At 39.2% G+C, this 23,751-nt stretch overlaps 1 protein-coding gene across 1 annotated transcript in view; it reads left to right on the forward strand.

Annotated features, from left to right (window-relative positions):
* The window catches only part of Sacm1l (SAC1 like phosphatidylinositide phosphatase), a 69,118-nt gene that overhangs the window by 35,874 nt on the left and 9,493 nt on the right, over positions 1 to 23,751 (forward strand). The window contains exons 8-18 of the mRNA XM_034484076.2: positions 5,036 to 5,137; positions 7,547 to 7,632; positions 8,635 to 8,721; positions 9,180 to 9,248; positions 13,168 to 13,247; positions 15,007 to 15,105; positions 18,253 to 18,391; positions 21,329 to 21,398; positions 21,531 to 21,603; positions 22,781 to 22,874; positions 23,004 to 23,096. Of these exons, the coding sequence (XP_034339967.1) occupies positions 5,036 to 5,137; positions 7,547 to 7,632; positions 8,635 to 8,721; positions 9,180 to 9,248; positions 13,168 to 13,247; positions 15,007 to 15,105; positions 18,253 to 18,391; positions 21,329 to 21,398; positions 21,531 to 21,603; positions 22,781 to 22,874; positions 23,004 to 23,096 (992 nt within the window). The remainder of the gene's footprint in view (positions 1 to 5,035; positions 5,138 to 7,546; positions 7,633 to 8,634; positions 8,722 to 9,179; positions 9,249 to 13,167; positions 13,248 to 15,006; positions 15,106 to 18,252; positions 18,392 to 21,328; positions 21,399 to 21,530; positions 21,604 to 22,780; positions 22,875 to 23,003; positions 23,097 to 23,751) is intronic.

The raw sequence follows: 23,751 nt of genomic DNA on the forward strand, positions 1-23,751 counted from the left end.
ACCTAAGCATCAGGTTTATTTGTTCGTTATGCTACCATAAAACTTTTATTCATTCATCTGTGTCTGTCTGTCTGTCTATCTCTGTATCTATCTATTTTTTTTTTTTTTTTTGTGGTTTCAAGATAGGGTTTCTTTGTGTAAAAGCCCTAGTGTGTCTTGGAACTCACTTTGTAGATCAGGCAGCCTTGAACTCATAGAGATCCACCTGCTCCTGCCTCCCAAGTTCTGGGATTAAAGGTGTGTGCCACCACTGCCTGGCAGATTTTTTTGTTTTCTTTGTTTTGTTTTTTTCTCAAATTTTATATTATTAAGAAAAGTAATGGAGACAATACCTTTTATAGTTACAGGGAAATGAAAAAATCAGAAAAATCTCAGAGTAAAAGCTCTGTTTATTTTGTTGTCTTCATCCCCTATTATGCTGTCTCTTTCTTCCCCTCCCTCCCCTCCCTCCCCTGCCCCTTCTCTGCCCCTTGCCCCCTCCTTTCTTCCCTTTTCTTCCCCTCTCCCTCCCTTACCTCCTTTCATCTCCTCTTTCCCTTCCCTTCCTCTCCCCTTCTCCCCCTTCCCTTTTCTGTCTTCCCTCTCTTCCTTTCACCTTCCCTTCTCTTCCTTACTTTCACCTCTCCTTCCTCACTTTTCCTTCCCTATTTCCCCTCCTCCTTCTCATCTCCCTTTTCCTCCCCTTCCCTATCTCCCCTCCCCTCCCCTTTCCTATCTCCCCTCCCCCTTCCTTCCCTTATATAGGTGTCATGTATCCCAGACTGGCCCCAAACTCACTATGTAGCCAAGTATGACTTTGAACTTGTGATCCTTGTGTCTCTACCTCCCAAGTGCTAGGATTCCATGCCTTCTGCATGCTAGACAAGTTTATTCTACATCTTCAGCTTTATTTCTACCCTACCCTCCACCCAGTTTTTAAAAGTTCTCCTAAGAATAAAGTAAGAACAGATGTGTTTTAATGGTTTAAGTAGTTTTTCAAGGATTTGGGCCAATTGTTTCTACTTTGTTTTTAAAATGATATTATGAATGGACAAATACTAATCAAAAAAGATCATAGGCTTGTTTTCTAGACTGCTTTATAAATAGCTACCTATTCAGTGTTGAGTTTAAAGCTTAAAATGGAGTTTTGTTTAATGTAGTTTATTAACTAGGAATGTATTTCATATTTACAGAGAGATCACCAAGTACATCTGAGTGGAATGTACTATAGACAGGGATAAATAGATGTGTTTATGAGGAACTTAAAGGACAGGTGTGAGCAATGCATGAGATAAGGTCATGCAAATGAGAGGAAGGCATCACTGTTGGTAGGTAGGCAACTTTGGAAAACTGAGCTTACTAGGTTTGCTAATTAGTTTTGGAATATGAAAGCTATTGATGTAATTGTGAGGTTCTCATCATGTTAAGTGGAAGGAAACCATCCATTGAGATGGGGAAGTCTGAAGTAGGGAAGGAGAGGAGTGTCATGTGTTAAGCTCAGCACTTCTGTAGGTGGGCATATGAAGACACGAGGGAGGATCTAGGGTGAGAGAACTGGAGGTGAGGAGAGGTTTTTACTGAATATGTGTATGGAGGTGCATCTTCATAATGATGTATGTATAGAGTTCAAAGGACAACTTGAGGTTCCTGGTTTGTTGTTTCCACTATGTGGGTCCTGGGGATGGAGCGCATGTTGTTTAGCTTGGTAGCAAGTACCTTAATCTATCTGACTCACTTTTCTGGCCTTACAGGTATAAATTTGTAGGTGGTTAGGTTAGATGTTCTGCCTGCCTGCCTACCTTCTTTCCTGCCTTCTTTCCTGCCTTCTTTGCTGCCTTCTTTCCTGCCTTCCTGCCTGCCTGCCTGCCTTCTTTCCTGCCTTTTTTGCTGCCTTCTTCCCTGCCTTCCTGCCTTCCTGCCTTCTTTCCTGCCTTCCTGCCTTCTTTCCTGCCTTCCTGCCTTCTTTCCTGCCTTCCTGCCTTCTTTCCTGCCTTCCTGCCTTCTTTCCTGCCTTCCTGCCTTCCTGCCTTCTTTCCTGCCTTCTTTCCTGCCTTCCTGCCTTCTTTCCTGCCTTCCTGCCTTCCTGCCTTCCTGCCTTCCTGCCTTCCTGCCTTCCTGCCTTCCTGCCTTCCTGCCTTCCTGCCTTCCTTTCAACATTGGTTTAGCTTGTGTGTGCATGCATATACTTTTGGAGGTCAGAGGATAACTTTCAGGAATCTGTTCTCCTACCTTGTGGGTTCCAGGGATTGACTGAACTTGGGTCCCCTCAGGCTTGGCCCTTTATCCACTGAGCCATCTCATCAGCCCTTAGATGGCATTTCAGCCCATGAAATGAGATAGAATTAGTAAAGGGAGATAGAAATGTAAATAGAAAATCAGCCCAGAGAAAGAGAGTGTATCATCAGCATAGTGAGAAAATGCTAGAGCCATGTACTGTAGGCCTCAGGGTAAAGATCTTCTAAAAATGAACCACAGACTTGAAAGGGCAGATGGTAGAGTTGCTCCAAGCTTTGTGCAGATGCAGCATAGACCAGTGAGGAAAGGAAAAGCAAGTGAGTCGGGCTGTGTCCTGGAAGCAAGTAAAGACAGTGTTTCCAAGAATGTGAAGCTACTGAGACACTCGAGTGGTTAAATATGACCACACAGGAAGGAGGCTATGTTCTGTTCCTGTCCTCCTCCTCCAAATGAGGACATTAACAAATTCTGCTAAGAAAGGTTTTAGAGAAGTTGGGAATGGTAAACATAGATACTGGAGTAAGGCTGACTGTGGGAATAAAGAGGGAATTCTGGCATAGCTGTGGGTTCAGTGGGTAATATGTCTTAGGAGCATATAGGCCTTTTATTTTCAGTGAAATATAAAGCAGTGTTGTAAGCTATGGAGTGGTGGAAATTGAGTGTGTGGAGTGGGCCTTCTGGGAGTAGGTTTGGTGGGCCTGTGTCTAACTCTTGATAAAAAATAGTGAATTTGTTCCTTTTCAGAAGTTATCTCATTTTGATATGTGTTTGTGCATGTAAGCATACGTACTTCTTTTGTAATCAGGAAAGCGAGTCAAGTTAGTCATGTTTTCTGCCAGTTTTAGCTCTCTAACAGCAGGCTAATATTTTGGTTTATCTTTGTGCCTTGTTTCAAAATTGTCACTTTTGGCAAGCAAGTGAAATATGGCCCTGGAATCTTCTCTGGTGCTGTGATTTTCAATGGAGAATAACTTGGGAGCTTGAGGAGCCATCAGTAAGTTTGATGGTGACAGACAGCAGGAATGGATCATCAGTAGTTACTATTGATATTTTAGAATTTGCAAAAACTTCTTATATGAATTCCTAATGCATTTACAGCAGCCTGTTATAACAAAATAGCCCCACAGAACGGAAGAATTATGGCTTTGTGGCCTGGTCCTTTTCAGATTACACACAACTCTGAAGAGAAATAGGTTGTTGCTTTTGATGATTCTGGGAACTTGTGGATGGGGAGTAATGACAGACAGGTTTAGATGGTTAGGGTGTAGTGTCATTTTCATAAAGCTCAAAAGAAAGGCTTTGTTTTTTGTTTTTTTAGGTAAGGGTTATAGGTACAAAAGCTAGAAAGATGGGAGAATGGTTGCTACAAGCTTGTTAAAAGTTGTTATTTCTGGACATAAATTCAACTGGCTAGAAAGGGAAAGAAATGGGTAAATTGAGACTTGGTTGTAAGTTGGATGGCAGACGCTCAGATTCTTATTATGATGAGTGAGTCAAATTCTGTTAAGAAAAAGATGTTACGCATAGCACACAACAGCAGGGCAAACCTGAGCAAATGAGCAAAGACAAATGATAAGACCAGTGAAACAGTAAAACTTGTTATCCTCTTATTGCTTCTATGAGCTGGATAAGCTCAATAATATCTATCAGGAGTTGGTAAAGAGGATAAGCTAAAATCATCCTCAAGTCCATTGACGTTTCTTCATCGTATCAGATGGCGGATGATCCACGTCCACATGCTTACACAAAGAGATATTTGTTGAAACTCGTTATGACAGCCTAAGCCAGAAACAACCAAAACCAACTTGCATGTCTGTCAACAGCAGAACAGATGAGTAAAGTAGTATATTCTTTCTGCTGTGTTGCATGTCTGTATTCTTATCCCTATGCAGACAGAGGGGAAAAGGTTAACAGATTGAAGCCAAGCTGAGTTGTAGTGAGACTTCGTCTCAAGTAGAGACCCCCCCACAACACACACACTCACACACACATACACACACACACACCAGCAGTATATTTATGCAGAGGATAATTAAGTACTGTAGTAGTGAATGAGCCCCAGAAACATACAGAGCATGAGAGGCCACAGGAAAACCTACACTGTAATGCCTTTCATACAAAAAGATAAAAGGTGTTCAGACCAAATACACTGTTTAGTGGTAAAATGACAGCCAAGCGAAGGGATGGAGTGAGTGCTCACTCCCCGTGGCAGTAAGAGTCAGATGGAGAAAGCTCACGTGCTTTGGAGATGCACTGTGTATAGAGGTCTTATTTTAATCAAATAGATTTGACTTAAAGGCCACCATTTTAATCAGTTTTAATTGTTCAATTCAGTGACTAGTATTGAAGGAAAGGCTTGAAGAAACCCCAGGCTGGTTTTGAACTCTGCTTCTGACTATGACCTTGTACCTGTACCTCTGAGTGCAGAGATTTCTAGCTCCTTTCTGTTTTCCATTTCTTATTTGAAGATTAATTTCCTTCAGATTCCTGGTTTTCATTCAGAATAGGGTCTTAGTTATATCATTGATACTTAGCTTTATACTTTTAAAAAATAGTTGAAGATACTTGGAAAGGAGAAAATTAAATAGAAAACACTAGAAACGTTTTTAAATATTCTGTCCACATGTCAATGCAGGAGAACTGACTTGACAGATTTTACAGTTGGAAATGAGGATCCTCAGGGTTTGGAAATAGTCATGAAGAACCAGAAAGACTTGCATATTCTGTCTTTTATTTTTCTCCTAAGACAACTCATTCCTATTAAATAGATTTAAATTGATTCTGGAAATACTTCTGTTACATTTTTCTTAATATAGTTAAGTTATTACTATGCACTCCTGTTCTATTAATGGAAAATATTTTGATTGGATTCTCATCTCCCGAAGGAGTTGTTTCAGAGCTGGTGTGCGTTATTATGTGAGAGGTAAGGATCATTTCATGTCAGCATGATTGGGCCATATCTGCTATTGTTTATTGCTTGTCTTAAATGACTTACCTGTAACTTTTTATATCTTGTGTTATTTGATGCCCCTATTAACGTCCTCTCTCACTGTAATTGGTAAGTCTTCTGTGCTTCTCTCCAGCTACTATAATTACTTTGCAAATGTTAACATGGCCCATGGGCCATTAGCTGTTTAAGAACAGCTACATGTTTATCGGGTGTCTGAAAGTATGCTGATATTCAGTAATATACACTCATACCAAATATTATTTCTCTTACTATTCTTGATTTTATTGCATGTATAAAGGTAGCTATTTTACTTCATGATGTCAGTTTGTAAAATATTATTTTATCTTTTGAGTTTCCTGTAGGCTCTGCATCTAAATATGCTAATTTGCTCAAACCAAACTACTATGATGTGTATTAGTTACTCTGAGCATAAAGATTCCCCAGCATTCATTTTGCTTTCAACCACACTGTATCCGAATAAAGTTCTATTCAACAAATAACTGTAATTTTGAACCCAGAATGTTATATATAGAGAATATCTTATTAATCTTATTACAGATGCCGTAGCACTTAAAAAGCCACTAAGAATGGTCTCAGTTAAATTAGAGTTAGTATCTCCTTAACTACATTTTCTTGAATTGTTAAGCATTGAATACATATTAAATATAAATTTTATTTTTAAACTGATAGAAAATTTCCATTTAATCTGCTTGGTTCTTTGTTTTTTGTTGTTGTTTTATTATTATTATTATTATTATTATTATTATTATTATTATTATTATTACTGTTTCTCCTTTCAAGACAGGGTTTCTGTGTATAACTTTTGACTGTCCTGGAACTCAATTTGTAGACAAGGGTTCTTCTCAAACTCACAGATCTCTACCTGTCTGTGTCTCCTGAGTGCTAGGATAAAGACATGTACTAGAAGACTGCCCAATCTTCTGCTTGGTTCTTAGTCCTCTGTCAGATAACCAGATATTAGTTTCTTATTTATATAACTCTATAACCTTTTATATTAATACAGTTATGTTTTCTTCCTTTTATATAGACAGTGGTTATATCTTATACATGTTTTCCTACATCTTGGTTTCTTTTAAAAAATTAATATACTTTGGAAGCTTTTTCATAATGATATCTTCCTCCTTTCTGTCTTCCACTTCTTTCTCTTTTTAAAATAATTGATAACAAGATGCTTGTTCCTAAATGAGAATTATGGGAGGTATCTTAGTGTTCTGTTGCTGTGAGGAGACACCATGCCCACAGCAACTCTTATAAAAAGAAAACATTTAATTGGGGCTTGTTTACAGTTTCAAAGGTTTAGTCTATTACATCATAGTGTCATGCAGTCAGACGTGATACTGAGAAGTAGTTGAGAGTTCTGCATCCAAATTGACAGGCAGCAGAAGAAGACAGACGCTGGGACTGCCTTGGGCTTTTGAAACCCCAAGGTCCTCTTCCCCTATCCTCAAGTGACACATTTCTCCAAGTCCATACCTACTCCAACAAGATGACAACTCCCTCTCAAGTAGAGCCACTCCCTCATAGCCTGTGGGGAGCTCTTCTCATTCACAACACCACAGAAAAACATGTAGTGCCTCTGAAAGTAATTTAGCATTGAGAAGTGACGCCATTGCCAGGGTAGCTCAATAAATTTGCTTCCTTCTGATTATCTACTAATGCATAGCTATAGATATACTGATAATGATAACTCAAAATGCTTTCTTTGAGAAATGTCAGAGAAAAAAGGATGTTTTAAATATTGAGGAGTTAATCTATTGATTTCTTTCTGGTAATTTGGAAATCTGGGTCAGGGCTACCTTGAAAATTGCTTTTGCTTAGCAACAATGAAGTATGTAAACAATACTTCAGGTACCAAAAATGCCTAACCAGTGAAGAGTCTCTGGTAATTACATGAACTTGCTTTTCAAACTAGGTTTTGTGGACATGTTCATGGTCATGGATGTTTAGGATCATACAGAATTTTTATTTGATATTTAAATATCTTCTAGGGGTACTCTGAATTACAAATAAATACTATTGGCACAATAAGCCACATTTTCATTGAGTGTTATATTGTTATAAAGTATAATCACAAAAAATGATAGTTTTAACTTTTCAAAATAGGATTTGTAGGCATACTTGACTTTCTTCAAAAGGGAGTGTTTTTGAGGATATTTTTAGTAAAAAAAAAAATCAACAAACTTTATGTTTATATAAATAAATCTTGACTAAGCCAATTTGAGCTTCTTTTAGTTTTCTGATAATATACTATTTGTTTGAACTTTTATAAGTACTTATCCATTAATCTGAACTTTGTTGATAATTCTTAAGTTATCTTGAGTTAATGATTTTTTTATATATTTCTTTTGTACCAAATATTAGGAATTGATTCTGAAGGACACGCAGCTAACTTTGTAGAAACAGAACAGATTGTGCACTACAGTGGGAACAGGGCTTCGTTTGTACAGGCAAGTGTGTGTGTCTGCTGGTCATCCAGCTGGCCTTTTCTGCTTGATCTTCATTTCCTGTCATGTTGAAATGTTCTTATAGCTCTTTCTCTTTTCTTTGTCTTTCTTTCTTTTTCTCTTCTTCCTCTTTTTCTTCCTCCTCTTCAGTTTTTTTTTTTTTTTTTTTTTTGAAACAGCATCATCTCATGTAGTACGGGCTGACCTTAAGCTTACTACATAATTGGTTATATGACTTTGAATTCCTGATCCTTCTGTCTCCACATCCCCAAAGCTAGGATTACATGTGTTTACTGCCAGGCCAGTCTTCCTTCTTACATACTAACTTCATATACAGTGTGGAAAAAGTTCAGCTAATAGAAGGGTTGGTTATTAATCTGGCACTGTCTTACGGAGAAGGAAGTGTCAGGTCTGTGGAACGTGAGCAGTTCAGCAGTGGAGCCTTTAGACCAACTAGGGTGATACTGATGGAGCAAGCTGACAGTACAGTATACACTTGGCTTCACCTGCCTCCCTCAGCCCTGCTCACCTGCTGCCTCTGGGGAAGCTGTGCAGTATTTCCTACTCCAGGTGTCAGTGCTAAGAAAATCCAGATCGTCATAAATACATTCCTTTGAGAATGAGTAAAGCTATTTTCTATATTTCGTATTGTATTTCTATATAATGTGTATATAACTTGCTAATTTTTACTAGTAGATAAATATTTGTTTTAGAACTAAGGAATTAGAACTAACAAAACTTTCTGTTACACAAGCACCGTGTGTGTAACACTGGGAAGGGAAAGTGCTTTTTAAGCATATTTCCATAAACAAGAGTGTGTATGTATGTATGTATGCATGCATTTATGTATGCATGCATGTATGTATGTATGTATTGAGGGAGGCGCTCTATGTTGTCCTGTAGCTGCTAGATTGTTGTTTTTCTTTGCAAAGCTGTTAATATGTGTTCTGCTTTCAATAACTAGGTTGAGAACCTAGTTTATCTTTTCACATTTCTTTCTTTTAGACTCGAGGATCAATACCTGTTTTCTGGTCACAAAGACCAAATCTAAAGTACAAACCACACCCACAGATCAACAAAGTAGCAAATCACGTATGTATCTTTCTGAATTTTTCATTGGTTAAAATAGAACTTAAGTTGCTTTTAGAACATACATTTGTTCCCCACAAGTCAGAATTCAACAACTTCAAGGCCCTTCTCCTGGGCTGTAGGACAAACTGCCTCAGGAACATGTTACGAGTACTAGAACGAAGACTCACTGAGCTGCATGACAGATGGGCACTTGGGAGATCTCAGTGATGTCTATAAATGGAGTGTGTCTGTCAGAAGTTGTCTTCAGAACTCAAATAGTGATACTGTAGTGCAGCATACAGTGGCTGTCACAGCCAGTTACTTGCCTATGGTGTTTCCAACATCCGGAAAGTATGGTCCTCATCCTGACATTCTCTTGAGTATAGAAATGGGATGGTTATGGAGGTGTTTTTTTTTTTTTTTTTTAAAGATAAATAATCCTGTAGTTTAATAAACTATACACCTTTTCTCTTTTCTAGATGGATGGTTTCCAAAGGCATTTTGATTCACAAGTAATTATTTATGGAAAGCAAGTAATAATTAATCTGGTAAGTTTGAATGTTTTTTTGGGGTGGGCAACAAAAAAAACTTTCTAATAAATTAATGCTTCTATAACTTTTTATCATACAAAACAGAAACTCTGATCCTAGTAGTCTTTCTTTCACCTTCTTTTTTAGCTCCTAGTGATTCCTTTTTACTTTACCCTCTAATCCTTCTGAATTTGTCTATTTTTATGTTTTTCATACATATAGAATCATACAATATTTGTCCTCTGCATTTTACTTGCTTCATTTAGTATAACATTTTAAAGATTCATCCATGTTTATCAGAACTGTATCACTTTAAAGACTGAGTATTACTCAGCTATTTAAAAACAGTAAATTCAAGAAATTCTTAGGTAAATGGATGGAACTAGAAAATCATCCTGAGTGAGGTAACCCAGTCACAAAAGAACACACATGGTATTCACTCACTGATAATTGGATATTAGCCCAGAAGCTTGAAATACCCAAGATTCAACTCACAGACCACATGAAGCTCACGGAGAAGGAAGACTAAGTATGGGTGCTTCAGTCCTTCTTAGAAAGAGTAACAAAATACTCAGGGAACAAATATGGAGACAAAGTGTGGGACAGAAACTGAAGGAGGGGCCATCTGGAGACCATTCCACCTGGGTATCCATCCCGTGTGCAGTCACCAAAGGTAGACGCTGATGTGGATGGCAGGAAGTGCATGCTGACAGGAGCCTGATATAGCTGTCTCCTTAGAGGTCTGCCAGAGTCTAACATATTCAGAGGCGGATGCTCACAGCTAACCATTGAACTGATCAAGGGGTTCCCAATGGAGGAATTAGAAGACTGAAGGAGCTGAAAGGGTTTGTGGCCCCATGAAGAGAGCAACAATACCAACCAGCCAGAGCTTCCAGGGTCTAAACCACCAGCCTGGGAACACATAGGGAGGGACCCAGGACTCTAGCTGTATATGTAGGGGAGGATGGCCTTGTCGGGCATAGGTGGGAGAGTAGATCCTTGGTCCCATGAAGGCTGAACACTGAGTGTGGGGGAATTCGAGGGTGGGGAGGTGGGATTGGGGGATAGGTGGGGAGGCACATCCTCATAGAAGCAGGAGGAGGGGGGATGGGATAGGGGGTTCCTGGGGGGGGGGCGGCGGAGGGGGGATGGGTTAAGGGGATAACATCTGAAATATAAATAAATTATCCAATAAAAAAATTTAAACAAAAACAAAAAAAGACTGAATAATATTGTAGGCATATAAGACTTTTATCTATTCATGAATTAACAGACATTTGCTTTATTTCTACTGTTTGGTTATTATGAATGAGTTAAAGAACATAATGAAGTTTAAGGAAAAGTGGTACTAATTCTTATTAAATCCTTAAAACCAAGTTAAATTGATTGGTGAAGCCATCTGATCTGGGGCTTTTCTTTTTCTTTTCTTTTCTTTTCTTTTTCGGTTTCTGTTTAGATTTTCCTTTGGTGGACTGGGAAGGTTGGTGAGGGTCACTGTTAGCCTGAGCTGCCCTTAATCTTTTGGAGTTCCTTCTGACCCAATTTCCCAAGGGCTAGAATTACGTGTGAGCCACCAAATCCAACTTTTTTCATTAATTAATTAATTCGCTTTATATGCTGATTGCAGTCACTCCTCTCCTCCCAGTCTCACCCTCCCACCCACTTCACCATACCTTGCTCTCCTTAGAGAAGGGGAGGATCCCCCGACCCTGTACCAACCTGCCCAGCACATTAAGTCACATCAGGACTTTGGGCATCCTCTTCCACTGAGGACAGAGAGGCAGGCAACAGAGTCTGAGTCTCAGACAGCCCCCAGATCCAACTTTGTATTCCAGTTCTGTTTCTTCAAGGTTCAGTTTTAGTAAATTGATTTTTTTTTGTTTTTTCTTTAAAAATTTGTTTAAATCTAAGTTGCACATTTTTTGGCACGAATATCCTCTTATAATTCTGTTTTTCTAAAAGTAATTAGCAGTGCCCTCATCAGCATTATTGGCTGTAGTAGTTTGAATCTTGCCTCTCTTGTTTGTTTCTTGTTCAGTGCAGCTGAGCTTGTTGTCTGTGCTGTTGCGCTCGCCAGGGCCAGCGTTTGTTCAGTTGTCTCCCGCTGGCTTTCTGCTTGTTTCGTTCATTTCTGCTCTGATCTCTATCACTCCTTCTCTTCTGCTACCCTTGGATTTACTTTGTTTTTCTAGCTCCTTCTAGCATGTGTAAAGTTAGATTATTGATTTGAAGCGTTCTTTTTTTATTTTTATATTCATTTGTATAAGTATGTCACCTGTGTGTGCCTGGTGCCCACAGAAGCTAGAAGCTATCATCAAGATCCCCTGGAACTATATAGATGCTTGGGAGCCACTATGTGGGTGCTGGGAATTGAACCCACATCCTCCTTGAACTCAGAGAGATCTGCTTGCCTCTATGTTCTGAGTGCTAGAATTAAAAGCATGTTGTGCCACACCCAGCTAGCTTTTTGTTTCTTTGTTTGTTTTTAATATATGCATTTGCAGTAATGGAATTCCCTTTTATTAATGTTTGTTTTATCTCTTAAATTCTGGTGTATTGGGGCTGGAGAGATGGCTTAGTGTATGGATGTGTGCATGTGTGCCTGTGTATGTATGTGTCTACAGGGGTGTGTGTGTGTGTGTGTGTGTGTGTGTGTAGTATAGAGGAGTGAGAGGTATAAAGGAAGACACTTTGAAATTATAAAATGGAAGTTACAGGGGGCTAGAGAGATGGCTCAGCGGTTAAGAGCACTGACTGCTCTTCCAGAGGTCCTGAGTTCAATTCCCAGCAACTACATGGTGGCTCACAACCATCTGTAATGGGATCTGATACCCTTTTCTGGTGTGTCTGAAGACAGCTACATTGTGTTCACATGCGTAAAATAAATAAATAAATCTTTTAAAAAAATTCTGGTGTATTGGATAAGCCAATTTTTTTCCTGTTTCTTTGTATGACTGTTTCCTTAAAAATTATATATTGGATTGTTATAATGTGGTAACACTGGGAATCAGGTTTCTTTCCGGAGCTGGTTGTAGTTGGTTTTGTTGTTTTTGTATTTTGAGTTTTAAAGATCATAGTGATTCAGTCGATTGTGAGACCTTTTCCAGACTCTTTTGCAAAGATTTTCCTCATCATATATGCTCACTCAAGACTCTCTTTTAGTATGTTCAGCTAATGTTTTTCCAGATTTCATTGATTTTAGGAACTGAGAAAAGACAAAAGGACAAAATAACAACATGTCTTCTTTGCAAACTCTGTTCTGAGACAGCCATCTATTTGGCTGCCAGCCAGACATGTTTCAGAGCTAAAGAGCAATGGGCAGTGATGTCTGCAGTATTAGGATTTTTCTAGACATGTTTCTTGCCTAAGTATAGAGTAGTTTTCTGAAGTCTTTCATATATACTGCTGCTCTTGAATGTCCCTATTTTCTAAAGAGCATCACTTTGTGTGCCTGACTTCAGGTGGTCTGTTTTATGCCTCTGTCCAGATTGAATCTCTTGCCCCAGATATCTATTGGCTAATAGTGCAGTTGTAGCTTTTACAATCAGTCCAGTATTTTTTGACCTTCATTCAGTTACACAACACAGATAATTTAGTCCTTCTGGTATGTACAGTTTTGTGTACAACTCTAGTCTGCTTCTACTGGTTTGACAAAGAGAGCTAGAAACAATATTGCTAGTGTTTCCCACAAAACTCATCACCCTGTGTGGTGGAGGAGAAAAGACAGAATTCTGTGGTTGGAAGGTAGCCCTTTCTTCATAGACTTTTTACTGGTTGCTATAAACTTTGATTGTGTTTCCATAGATCCTGCAAAGTTGGTTCAGATGACTTCCTCTTCCTGGTGTTTCTATGCCAAAATGAAAGCTTAGAGTGTGCTTGTTATTTTCCTGGCATCACTATCTAAATAGAAAGTCATGCTGTTTTAAATTTTTTACAGGTGAACCAAAAGGGATCAGAGAAACCACTTGAGCAAACATTTGCAAACATGGTGTCATCTTTGGGAAGTGGGATGATCAGGTATCTCAGATGTCTATTGTAGATCCTTTTAAGGAACATGTGTACTTATGTATATGAATATAAAGAGTATGCTATTATATTTCAACTTGCATCTAAAAAAAATTGTGTGTGTGTGTGTGTGTGTGTGTGTGTGTGTGTGTGTGCACGTGCATGTGGAGTGCTCGCAGGCTAGATGTAAGCAAGCCAGTGCAGATGCTGGTTACAGAACGAGTCACCGGGAAGACCAGCAACATCACTCTAGCCCTCAGCTTTTGCATATTTCTAGTTCCAGATAAAAGCATAATTTTCCTCTTGGTTGGTTTGAAATTTTCTCTGATACAATATATTTTACAGAGTAATTTTATATTTGGTCCCTGGTTAAAATCTCATCAAGGTTTTGCAAAGCAATGGCCTATTAGGTCACGAATGTGGGGTTTTGTTTTTAAAAGATTTTTAAACTTTAATGTGTATGAGTGGTTTTGCCTGTATGCATATCTGCATTACATACATGCAGTACCCACTAAAGCCAGAACATGAGTACTGAGTCCCCTGGAAGGGGCGTTACAAATGGTTGTGAGCTGCCATGTGGGTATTGGTAATCAAACCTGGGTCTTCTAGAAGAGTAGACAATGATCTTAAGTGTTGCACCACCTCTTCAGCTTCATGAATTTCAATGTTTACCTTGGTGTGGTCTTTACCACTGCATGAGTTGGCTCAGTTTAGCTTGTGTAGTGCCCTTATCTGGAGCAGTATCTGCTTGTTCAATAAGTCACAAGGCAGTGGCTTTCGATGCTCTGTGGGATGGTCTGTTGAAAGCAAGGCTACAGCGGATAATTCTAGTCACGACACTAAAATAACTTTACTGTTAATTTTATTGAGGTTGCCATTTAAGATCCCTTCCTTGCTTCCTGTCACTGGCCCACGTGGATTCTGTGCTAATTTCTGGGGGTTACGATTCTCTATAAGAACTGTTGAGGTGGTAGTCTCCTACATGGTAGAACCCTGTACTGTGTGGGTAGAGCAGGAGAGTTACACAGCAGTGGATGCTTTGTCTGCGTTTCCACTCCTCAGATAGGAGCACAGTCTCCCGGGCCTCCTGCTCGCTCTGATCCCTGGGCAGGAGGTTGGGGTATATGCCATACTTTATGTAGCTAGTCTTCTCCATTGACTGTCAGGGCTTAACTAATGATTTTCCCCTTCTCAAGGGAGGAGACAAATGGTAGGACACCATCACATTTAGATATAACCTAGCTTTAGGGTTGTACTTCTTAAATATTAGGTAATTGTAAAGATTGACAATTTTTTTCTGTGCATTCGTATGTATGTATAGATGGTAAAGGAAAGTGATGTTTTTGGGAATGGGGTAGTTGCGTTGGACAGTAGTTAACACTACAGGGACTGTCTTGCTTCCCTGCACTTCTTACAACCCCTAGTACACAACAGATACCCAGCCTAATCCACCATGGACTGAGCTGAGTCTCAATACTTTGAACGTGCTGATCTGAAAAATGATGAGAAGAAAGCACATTGCACACAGGGATAGAAAGTCCATGTTACTCAGTTGGATTCCCCTCTTGAAGTGCACACCTCAGTACTTCACAAGATATCTGCTCCACTCATGTTTGCTGTGTTATCTACTGTTATCTGCAGGCCTCTGGAATATTCCTAAGCATTATGTGTGCTCTAATATAGAACAGTCACCTTATAGGGGTGTTATTAATAGAAGAAAATTGAATGGTCTTATCTGTTTGAGTATTTTGTTTTTTTGGTTTTTTGGTAGATATATTGCCTTTGACTTCCATAAGGAGTGTAAAAATATGAGATGGGATCGACTGAGTATTTTATTGGATCAAGTAGCAGAAATGCAGGATGAGTTAAGGTAAGCCATATCACTTTAGAGCGGTAAGCGGAGAGAGAAAAATGTATAGGTCAGTCTTACTAATTATATATAATTTAGCAGATTTGTTTCACCGGGTTGTCAGGGCTTATATATGCTGTTTTATTATTTTAATTTTTCATATTGGAAGAATGTTGTTGATTAAGAATAACTCTAAATTCTTACAAATGGGCTGATGTCAGGACTATTCTAAGTAGTATTTTCCAAATTTTTACATAATCACAGTTGGTTTATTGCTATTTTGCTTTTGCTGGTCTGTCATTTTATCGCACCATTCTGTTAGGAGCCTTTGTAACGATGTTTTTCAGTGTTCTCTCTGAGCCTGACAGATGCTTCCTATCACATAGTGTCTGGGTCCTTTCCTTATCCCTGAACGAGTGCTGCAAGTGGTCCTAGTTGGATGAATATGTGTTTATCTTTTCACTTGTGTTAAAATTTTACCTAGAAAAAAAAAAAAAACTCGGCCGGGCGGTGGTGGCGCACGCCTTTAATCCCAGCACTTGGGAGGCAGAGGCAGGAGGATTTCTGAGTTCGAGGCCAGCCTGGTCTACAGAGTGAGTTCCAGGACAGCCAGAACTACATAGAGAAACCCTGTCTCGAAAAACCAAAAAAAAAAAAAAAAAAAGAAAAAAAAAAAAAAAAAAAAAAAAAAACTCTTCAATGTAGGATTAGTGGAACAAAAGATTTGAATATCATTGTGGTATTTTTTGAATGTTTGCCACATATTTTAGTGTTCATGGGTTTATTGTTTCCTTTACATATATCGGTCTTACTTACTTTAAAGCCAAAACAGTTTATACACCAATCTATTATTTTTTTTTACCTCTGTGATAGTTCTACCCTGGAACTCCCCATGTACTTGTTGTATACCATATACCAAATGTACTTTTAAATTTCAGTTATCTCTCTGAGCATTTGTTTGGTTTTTTAAAATATGTTAATATACATAGCTATCAAGTATAGTTTAATTTTTTTCTTGTGACATTCTGTCATGAGCACAGCTAGTGAAGTGTGATACATAGATTTGTGCTGTGGTTGGCTATTAGAGAAGAGACTGGCTGGGCTTGGCTTTGTTGTTCCAGGGGATGGCTCCCTAGCTTCTCCAGTAATTGCTGTCATGCAGGAATGGGGTTGAGGACACAGCAATGGTGCACACCTTTAACCCCAACACTTGGAAGCAGACATAGGCAGATCTCTGTGAGTTTGAAACCAGCCTTTTCTATATTAGGAGTTCCAGGACAGTCAGGGCTATACAGATACCTTGTTTGTTGTTTCTTTAAAAAACACAATCCCAAACATTCAGTTTACCAAATAAAGACTTAAGAGGCAGACACTGTGGTGAAAGCCTACTAGCTCAAAGAGGCAGAGAAAGCACCCAGCTGACCTTCCTACTCAACTGATATCTCAGAAGGAAAAAGCTCATTATTCTTCTCCACACTGTCTCAAAAATCCTTCAAACTGAATGTCCTTCCTCTCTACTTCCTGTGCGTCTCTCTATCCAACCTCATGACTTCCTCCCACTCTCTATGGTGTTTTCCTACGGTCATTCTCTATCAGCTGGTTGCTTGCTCCGTCTCTTGACCTATGGTTGACTTTATTTAATCTTATTTACAATAAACAGAAAGCTCTTGGGTTAAAATATAAGTCTGTAGTAGGGCTGAGTCACACTAGAGACAGGTTTCTCCAGTATACAATCTTGGGTTTCATAGTGTGATCAAATGTCCTACAACACTCATTTCAAAAGGCCAGTCAACAACAGCACAAGAGAGGATGAGAGGAGGACTGAATGTTCCAGCGCCGCCGGCATGGCTGCCGACTGCTCCTCAGGTGGGCTGGAACATTTGCTGGAAGGATTTGGGTGATCTCTCAAGGAGTATTTCTGTTCCAGTGGCTTTGAGGTAGTAGATGTCCGGGTCTCAGGTCATTCCTAGTTAGTCAGCCGCATGATCTAGGGACCTGATGGACATCCTTAAACGATTGTCTTTCCATTTGTGAAGTACTGATAATAATACCCACTAGACTTTTCTGTGTGGTCATGTTTATAAACCTTCTGTATGTGTACTAGTGACATTGTGTGTGCTCACACTCATACATGCACATGTGTGTTCCCTAGCTGGAGCCGGTTTCACTTGTACTGCAAAGACGTTATGTGAAGTGGCTGTCTGTCTAAATACCTTCTTCCCAAGATGACCATTTCAATTTAGCTTTGATGAAACTTTTGGATTTGGGGGTATAATTTTACTTTCTAGTTTTCTAGTTTTCAAACTAAGCCATATAGACTTTGCTAGATATTTGGTTTGTATGTTATGTTTTCTGTCATTCAGACCTTACAGTTTTACTAGTACCTCTGTTTTGAGTATTTGAAAAAAAACAAAACAAAACAAAAAACCTGCTATTTAAAGTTATACATCCAGGAAGTTGGTCAGAGTGCTAAGGCTGGCAACAGATTGATTGTTGCCAGTGTCCATGTTCTTAATCAATGGAATGTCTTGAAACCATTTTTTTTTTTTTTTAGTTCATAGTGTTATCTGAGATCTTGTTAAAAAGTAAAAACATCACAGGAGCTTGTTACCATGCTTGACTACTGTACACATACATATATGAGTGATTAGGGGAAAGGAAAAATGGATTTTAAAAAACAATGTACTTTTTCTATTTTCTCTGATTGCATAGTCATCCATTTTAAAAGAGAAAAAAACATTTTAAATACTTTTTGCAACCTTTGCTTCAGAAGGTTCTGATTCTGTTGATTGTCAGGGCTAAGAATTTTCATTTGTAACTCAGATTCTGATAGAGATTTTTATGTTGGGACATGGTGAAATAATCATGTTAAAGAGACCTTAGGAAATATGGTTGGTTTCCATAGCAATAGGTCCATCACTGTTCTCTCCGCGCTTCTCTATGTGTGATGGCGTCTATAAAAGCTGTTTTAGAAATGGGCTATTGCCTCAGCTATTCATATTCCCGTTTTGTCTAGAAAAAAAATGCTTGACTGTTGACTCCATCTGATCTTGTAATTTATGGGTTTTAATAAGGTCTCCCTGTGAGACAGACCTGTGTCCTAGGAGCAGTGTCATTGATGTGTTTAGTGTACTTTGGTATAGGAGTGCTCACACAAATGTGTTTCAGTTATTTTTTAGTAGACTCTGCTGGCAAGGTGGTGACAAACCAGGAAGGAGTTTTCCGCAGCAACTGCATGGATTGTCTAGACAGAACGAATGTGATACAGAGTCTATTAGCTCGACGCTCCCTTCAGGCACAGCTGCAGGTGAATATTACTTTATTGAAAAAAAATGTAGTTAAAAAAAAATATAGAACCTTTACTTTTGAAAACCAGCAACAAAAGGTACTCACGTTGCCCGCACCCTAACCTGACATTTTATATTTGTGCCTTGCCATTATTGTTGTACAAGTTGTCCATAACTACCATCAGAGCACATTTGTAGTTTTTACTGCACCATTTTCCTTTAGTATTTATGTAGTCATAGTTTTAATAGTATATATTGAACTATAATTTATCAAACCATTTATGTTATTATATTTAAGTAATACTATAGAGAATGTATCTATTTTTAATATTATTAACTCAGATACTTGCCTTTGTGTTTTAGTTGCCTTTCCAGTCACTTTGATTAAGTAAGCTGACAAATCAATCTAGGGAGCAAAGGTTTACTCCAGCTCAGAGTTCCAGGTTGCAGTCCATCCCTGTGAAGTATCTTATGAGTGTAGCCCTGGGGAGACATGAACAAATTGTGTATTCATTCCAGATAGGGAATCCAGAACAGAACAAAGTAAGGGTCACCACTGAAGTCCAACTTGGCGAATTTGAGTTTATTGGGGTTACAGGAGTGTGAGTGAGGGGTTACTTATGGGAGCAGAAATAACTCAAACACGGCTGTATCACCGAAAGCCCACCCTAACACCAGGCGATGGCTCGTGATACTGCAAACCTGGGGGATACTACCTGACTTACAGGCAGCTTGAAAGGCTGAAGAGTCTCTTCCAACCATCTTGTGGTTTTGAGGGTGTCTCAGCAGTCCTTACCATTTATATAAGTTGGGGAGAGTCAGTTTACACCTAGTGTTTCTGGTCAGTTTCAGTGACTTGCTGACGCTACCGAGCTGTTTACTTCCTTAGTCATAAGAAACTTCCCTGCAAGACGGAATGTTTTATCTTGGAGGAAATTGTTACACAACATGGGGGTGTCAATGCATCAGGAACCTGAAGCAGCTAGTTACAGCCATAGTCAAGGGCAGAGAGAGAGGGAGGGCTGGCTGGGGGGGGATGGATAGATGCTTGCATTCTTGCTAATGCTCAGCTCACTTTCCCCTGTTCTCACAGTTCAGGACCCAAAGGAGTGGTGTTCCTCATCTTCAAGCTGGGGTGCCCACATCTGCAGTGTAATAAAGACAGGGTGTTCCTCATCTTCGAGCTGGGGTGCCCACATCTGCAGTGTAATAAAGACAGCCTCCTGCAGATTAACCCACAGGTTACCTTAATCTAAACAACCCCTCTTTGAGACTCTTCCCAACTGACGATAGATTATGTCAGGTTGATAACTAAAGTTACAGAATTAAAGAGAACAAGTATATTACTTTCAGTTGATGTTGATGTCACCATGAATAAGTGAGTCCGTTCCATTGAACTCGAGCTGCATTAGGTAGTTTGTGTAAGACCTGCCTGTTCCTTTGTTTTACTCTTTGTTTTTGAGGCAGGCTCACTCTGTAGCACATGTAGGTTTCCAACTCCTGATTGCCCTGCCTCAGCTTCCTGAATTCTGTGATTACAAACCTGTGTTACTATACCAACCTTTTATTCCTAATTTATTAGTATATCAAAATTGTTTTGGAGTTATAGTTCAGTTGGTAGAGTGCTTGTTTAGTATGAGTGAAGCCCTAGATTTGACCCCCACATAGACTGAGTTCTGTGGTACATAGCTATAGTCATAGCATTTGGAGGTAAAGCAGGGAAATCCAGGTTACCCTGGACAACTTGAGACCCTGTCTCAAAAAAAAAAGGACAAAAATTTATGATTTTTTGTTTGTGTTTTGTTTTTTTTAATCTCTTGTTCTGACAAGGAACATTAGCTTCTTAGTTTAAAGTTTCTGACATTATTTTATATATATGAGATGAGCCTAGATTTCTAAATCACATTGGCATTTGTTGTGAGGGACAAAGTATGTTTCAAATGTCTAGATAAAAATTTGTAAGTATTTAAAGGATAAAAATCAGAAAATGACAGTTTTCTAATACTCATGAAATTTTGGTTTCTACTTTAGAATGAATTTTTCTTGAGTCATAAGATAACTGTGCCAAAGGAGTAACGAGCAGTCTCTAGTTTGTGCTGTGCTGTGTCAGTCTAGTAAAGATACTTCAGCTGTCATTTTCAGTTGAAAAGGGTTAGGAATGGTTTGGTCCCATGGCAGATTAAACAGTCTGCTGAATCAGGTTCTGTAATCTAGTTCACGTGATAGACACAGTTTGATGGAACATAGTAACTTCATCTTTGGGCAGCAGTCTCGTCAGCTAGTGGGGGAGCTCTCCTATTGTTCTTTTTCCTCCTGTAGTGGCAGTTTTTGCTCAGCTAAAAGCTACTGTGGGCGTTCTGACTCACACTGATCAAGACATAGTGAGGTGTTAACTGAGGTGGTTCAGAGGGCTGATGACTTGAAACAGAATCGAGGACAGGGCTTCCCAATATGTGGTTGGTAGACCCCAAAGAGTTCATTGATAAGGGGATTTAGGGACTCAGCAACCCTTGAAATTTTATAAAAGAGTGTGTGTTCGTGCATTCATGCACGTGTACATATGCTCATGTTTAGGGGAGGATTGATATGTAGCGCTCATCAGTCTTAGAGGTCCTTGGGGTGTAAAGTCGTCCATGACTTGGATGTGGAAGCTTGGGGTATAAGAGCTGAGGAGGGCAGATGGAATGGAAGGGAAGGAGGGAGTGATGACTCCAATCTCATAGCATCTCTCACTTTTCTCTTCCTTCTCCTGACACCATCGAGCTACTGTCCCTGTTGTTCTGGGGCCTCCCACGGTCTGTAGTGGGTAGACAGAGCAAGCGCTGACAAGCTGAAGCACACCTGTGCTTTGCACCAGCAGGAAAAGAACCCCTGTGATAGGATTGGGGACTATTGCCTTTTCTTCCTAAGTCAGGTCTACTAAAACCTCATAAATATGGGTGTGATTCTTATTCTAGAGACTAGGAGTTTTGCATGTGGGACAAAAGCTTGAAGAACAAGATGAATTTGAGAAGATTTACAAAAATGGTAGGTAATTTCTTAGTAGGAACAAAGTTGTTCAAATTTTGAAATTAATATTTTGCATTAAAACTTTCGTTGACACCTTAATCATTATCAGCTGTTTTTGTTTATTTCTTTCTTTGTTTGTTTTCCCCAAAGCCTGGGCCGATAATGCTAATGCTTGTGCCAAACAGTATGCGGGAACCGGTGCCTTGAAGACTGATTTTACAAGGTAAGCCACACTTTTAACCTAAATTCCACATCAGTGGCTTGTAGTCCCAATGCTTTCTGGAGTTCCATGGTCAGCTTTCAGGAAACAGTTCTATAAGCCAAGCACCTGGACCTCACTAGAGCTGTCATGTCAGGATCACTGAAGACAAAGCTTGGGCACTGGTGGGTTCTAGGCTCCGTTAGGACAGTCTGATGCAGAGAGGGTTGAGGGCTCTATGGTGCTTCTCAGACATCACTTTGCACCTCAGTCACCAGTCTGATTCCACAGGTTTGGGACACAGCCTGTGAACTGCACCTCTGTGAAGCTCTCAACCATGCTCCTGCTCTTGCTCTGCTCCTGCTCTGCTCCTGCTGTTTGTTCTCAGCACCTTTGGGTCTTTTCTGTAACATTGTAGAGATCCCTGAGACCATATGTGGTTCCTAGTTCTGTGCTGTTTTATACCTCCTGACAGAGGCTGTACTTCTTTTCATAGTTCTTGTTTTTGTAGCTAAAACTATTTCATTTTCTTGTGTCTACTTTGGTAATGTTCAGAGAACAAATACAGTTGACTTTCTTGTCCATGGGTTGAATCTATGGTTTCAGCCAACCACTAACCAAAGTGTTCATGAAAAAGTATTTGTGTCTGTTCTGAGCATGTGCAGATTTTTTTCTATATCATTTCCTCAGTAATAGAGGATAGTATCTATTTGCTTCATACTTGCATTGTATTAGACATCATAAGTAACTTAGAAATGATAGGAGGGTATGAATAGGGTGTGTGGAAACACTACACCTTTTATGAATTTTTTTTTTTTTCGAGACAAGGTTTCTCTGTGTAGCCCTGGCTGTCCTGAAACTCACTCTGTAGACCAGGCTGGCCTCGAACTCAGAAATCCGCCTGCCTCTGCCTCCCAAGTGCTGGGATTAAAGGTGTGCACCACCACTGCCCAGCCACTACACTTTTTATATGAGGCACTTGAACATCTGTAGAGTAGTGTCTAGTAGGTTCTTTATAGTTACAAGGGGACACTATATATATTTCTTGCTACTGACTTGTAAAAATACTGACTTGTCTGTATTTTCAGGGATAATTTTTAGTATCTTTGCTGATCATGTATTTCTGTAACAGTCACAGGTCATAAAACTGATAATTTAGTGTGCATGTATATAATTTAAAACTGGATCTTTTTTTAACCAGAACTGGAAAAAGAACTCAGTTAGGACTTTTAATGGATGGCTTCAACTCATTATTACGGTATTACAAGAACAACTTTTCTGATGGATTTAGACAAGTAAGTTGCATTTGATGGTTTTGTTTGTTGGTTGGTTGGTTTACTGCTATTGAATGATTCTCTCTTTGCATTATTGCTCAGTGTAGTCAAATTAAGTTTGGAAAGTTCACAATTTCATTTATTTTCCAGGATTCCATAGACTTATTTCTTGGAAACTATTCAGTGGATGAATTAGAATCTCATAGTCCTTTAAGTGTTCCAAGGGACTGGAAATTCCTGGCGGTAAGAAACTTTGTATGATTTTTAGGATTGGAAGTATTATGTCTGAAGGTATAGAAAACACCTCTGTTGAAAACATTGCATGCTGTTATAAATGGAATATATACTTATATTTCCCTCCTGAAGAGAAGACTATAGTACAGAAAAAAAAAACTGTGTATCTATTTTCTTTCATGACTCTACCATACATCCTTTTTTCGAACAAACACAGGAGTTCTTTTTTCAGAACTTCAATCCTCTTGTGATCAGGGAATTGCTAGAGATAAATTTGTAAATGAAAGGCAAAGTGTGTCTGGGATACTTTGCTTCTCTTTTCTCCTGTATTCACAAGACTTTGCAGCTTCTCTGGGGCCATATACCAGATGGCAAAGTGCCCTGGATAGAAGAGAGGTCTGTTGTCCTATACAGTATTTGACCAGGTTTGGAGCAGAAGCATCCTTTCTTAGATCTCATAACTTTATCAGTATGAAGACTTTTGTCACTGCGATTGAAGCAGTTTAAAACTGGAACCTACCTCCTAGAGGAAAAAAAAAAAAAAAACCTTGTGTGTATGAATGAGCCTGCAGAAGTTTTGCACTTTTCCAGGCTAAGTGGACCTGGATGGTTTTATAACCACTGATTATTCCTAACAGCTGTGTCTTTGAATTATATTTTTCAG

Source organism: Arvicanthis niloticus, chromosome 21, assembly GCF_011762505.2.
Source record: "Arvicanthis niloticus isolate mArvNil1 chromosome 21, mArvNil1.pat.X, whole genome shotgun sequence".
In the NCBI taxonomy this organism is placed as follows: Eukaryota; Metazoa; Chordata; class Mammalia; order Rodentia; family Muridae; genus Arvicanthis; species Arvicanthis niloticus.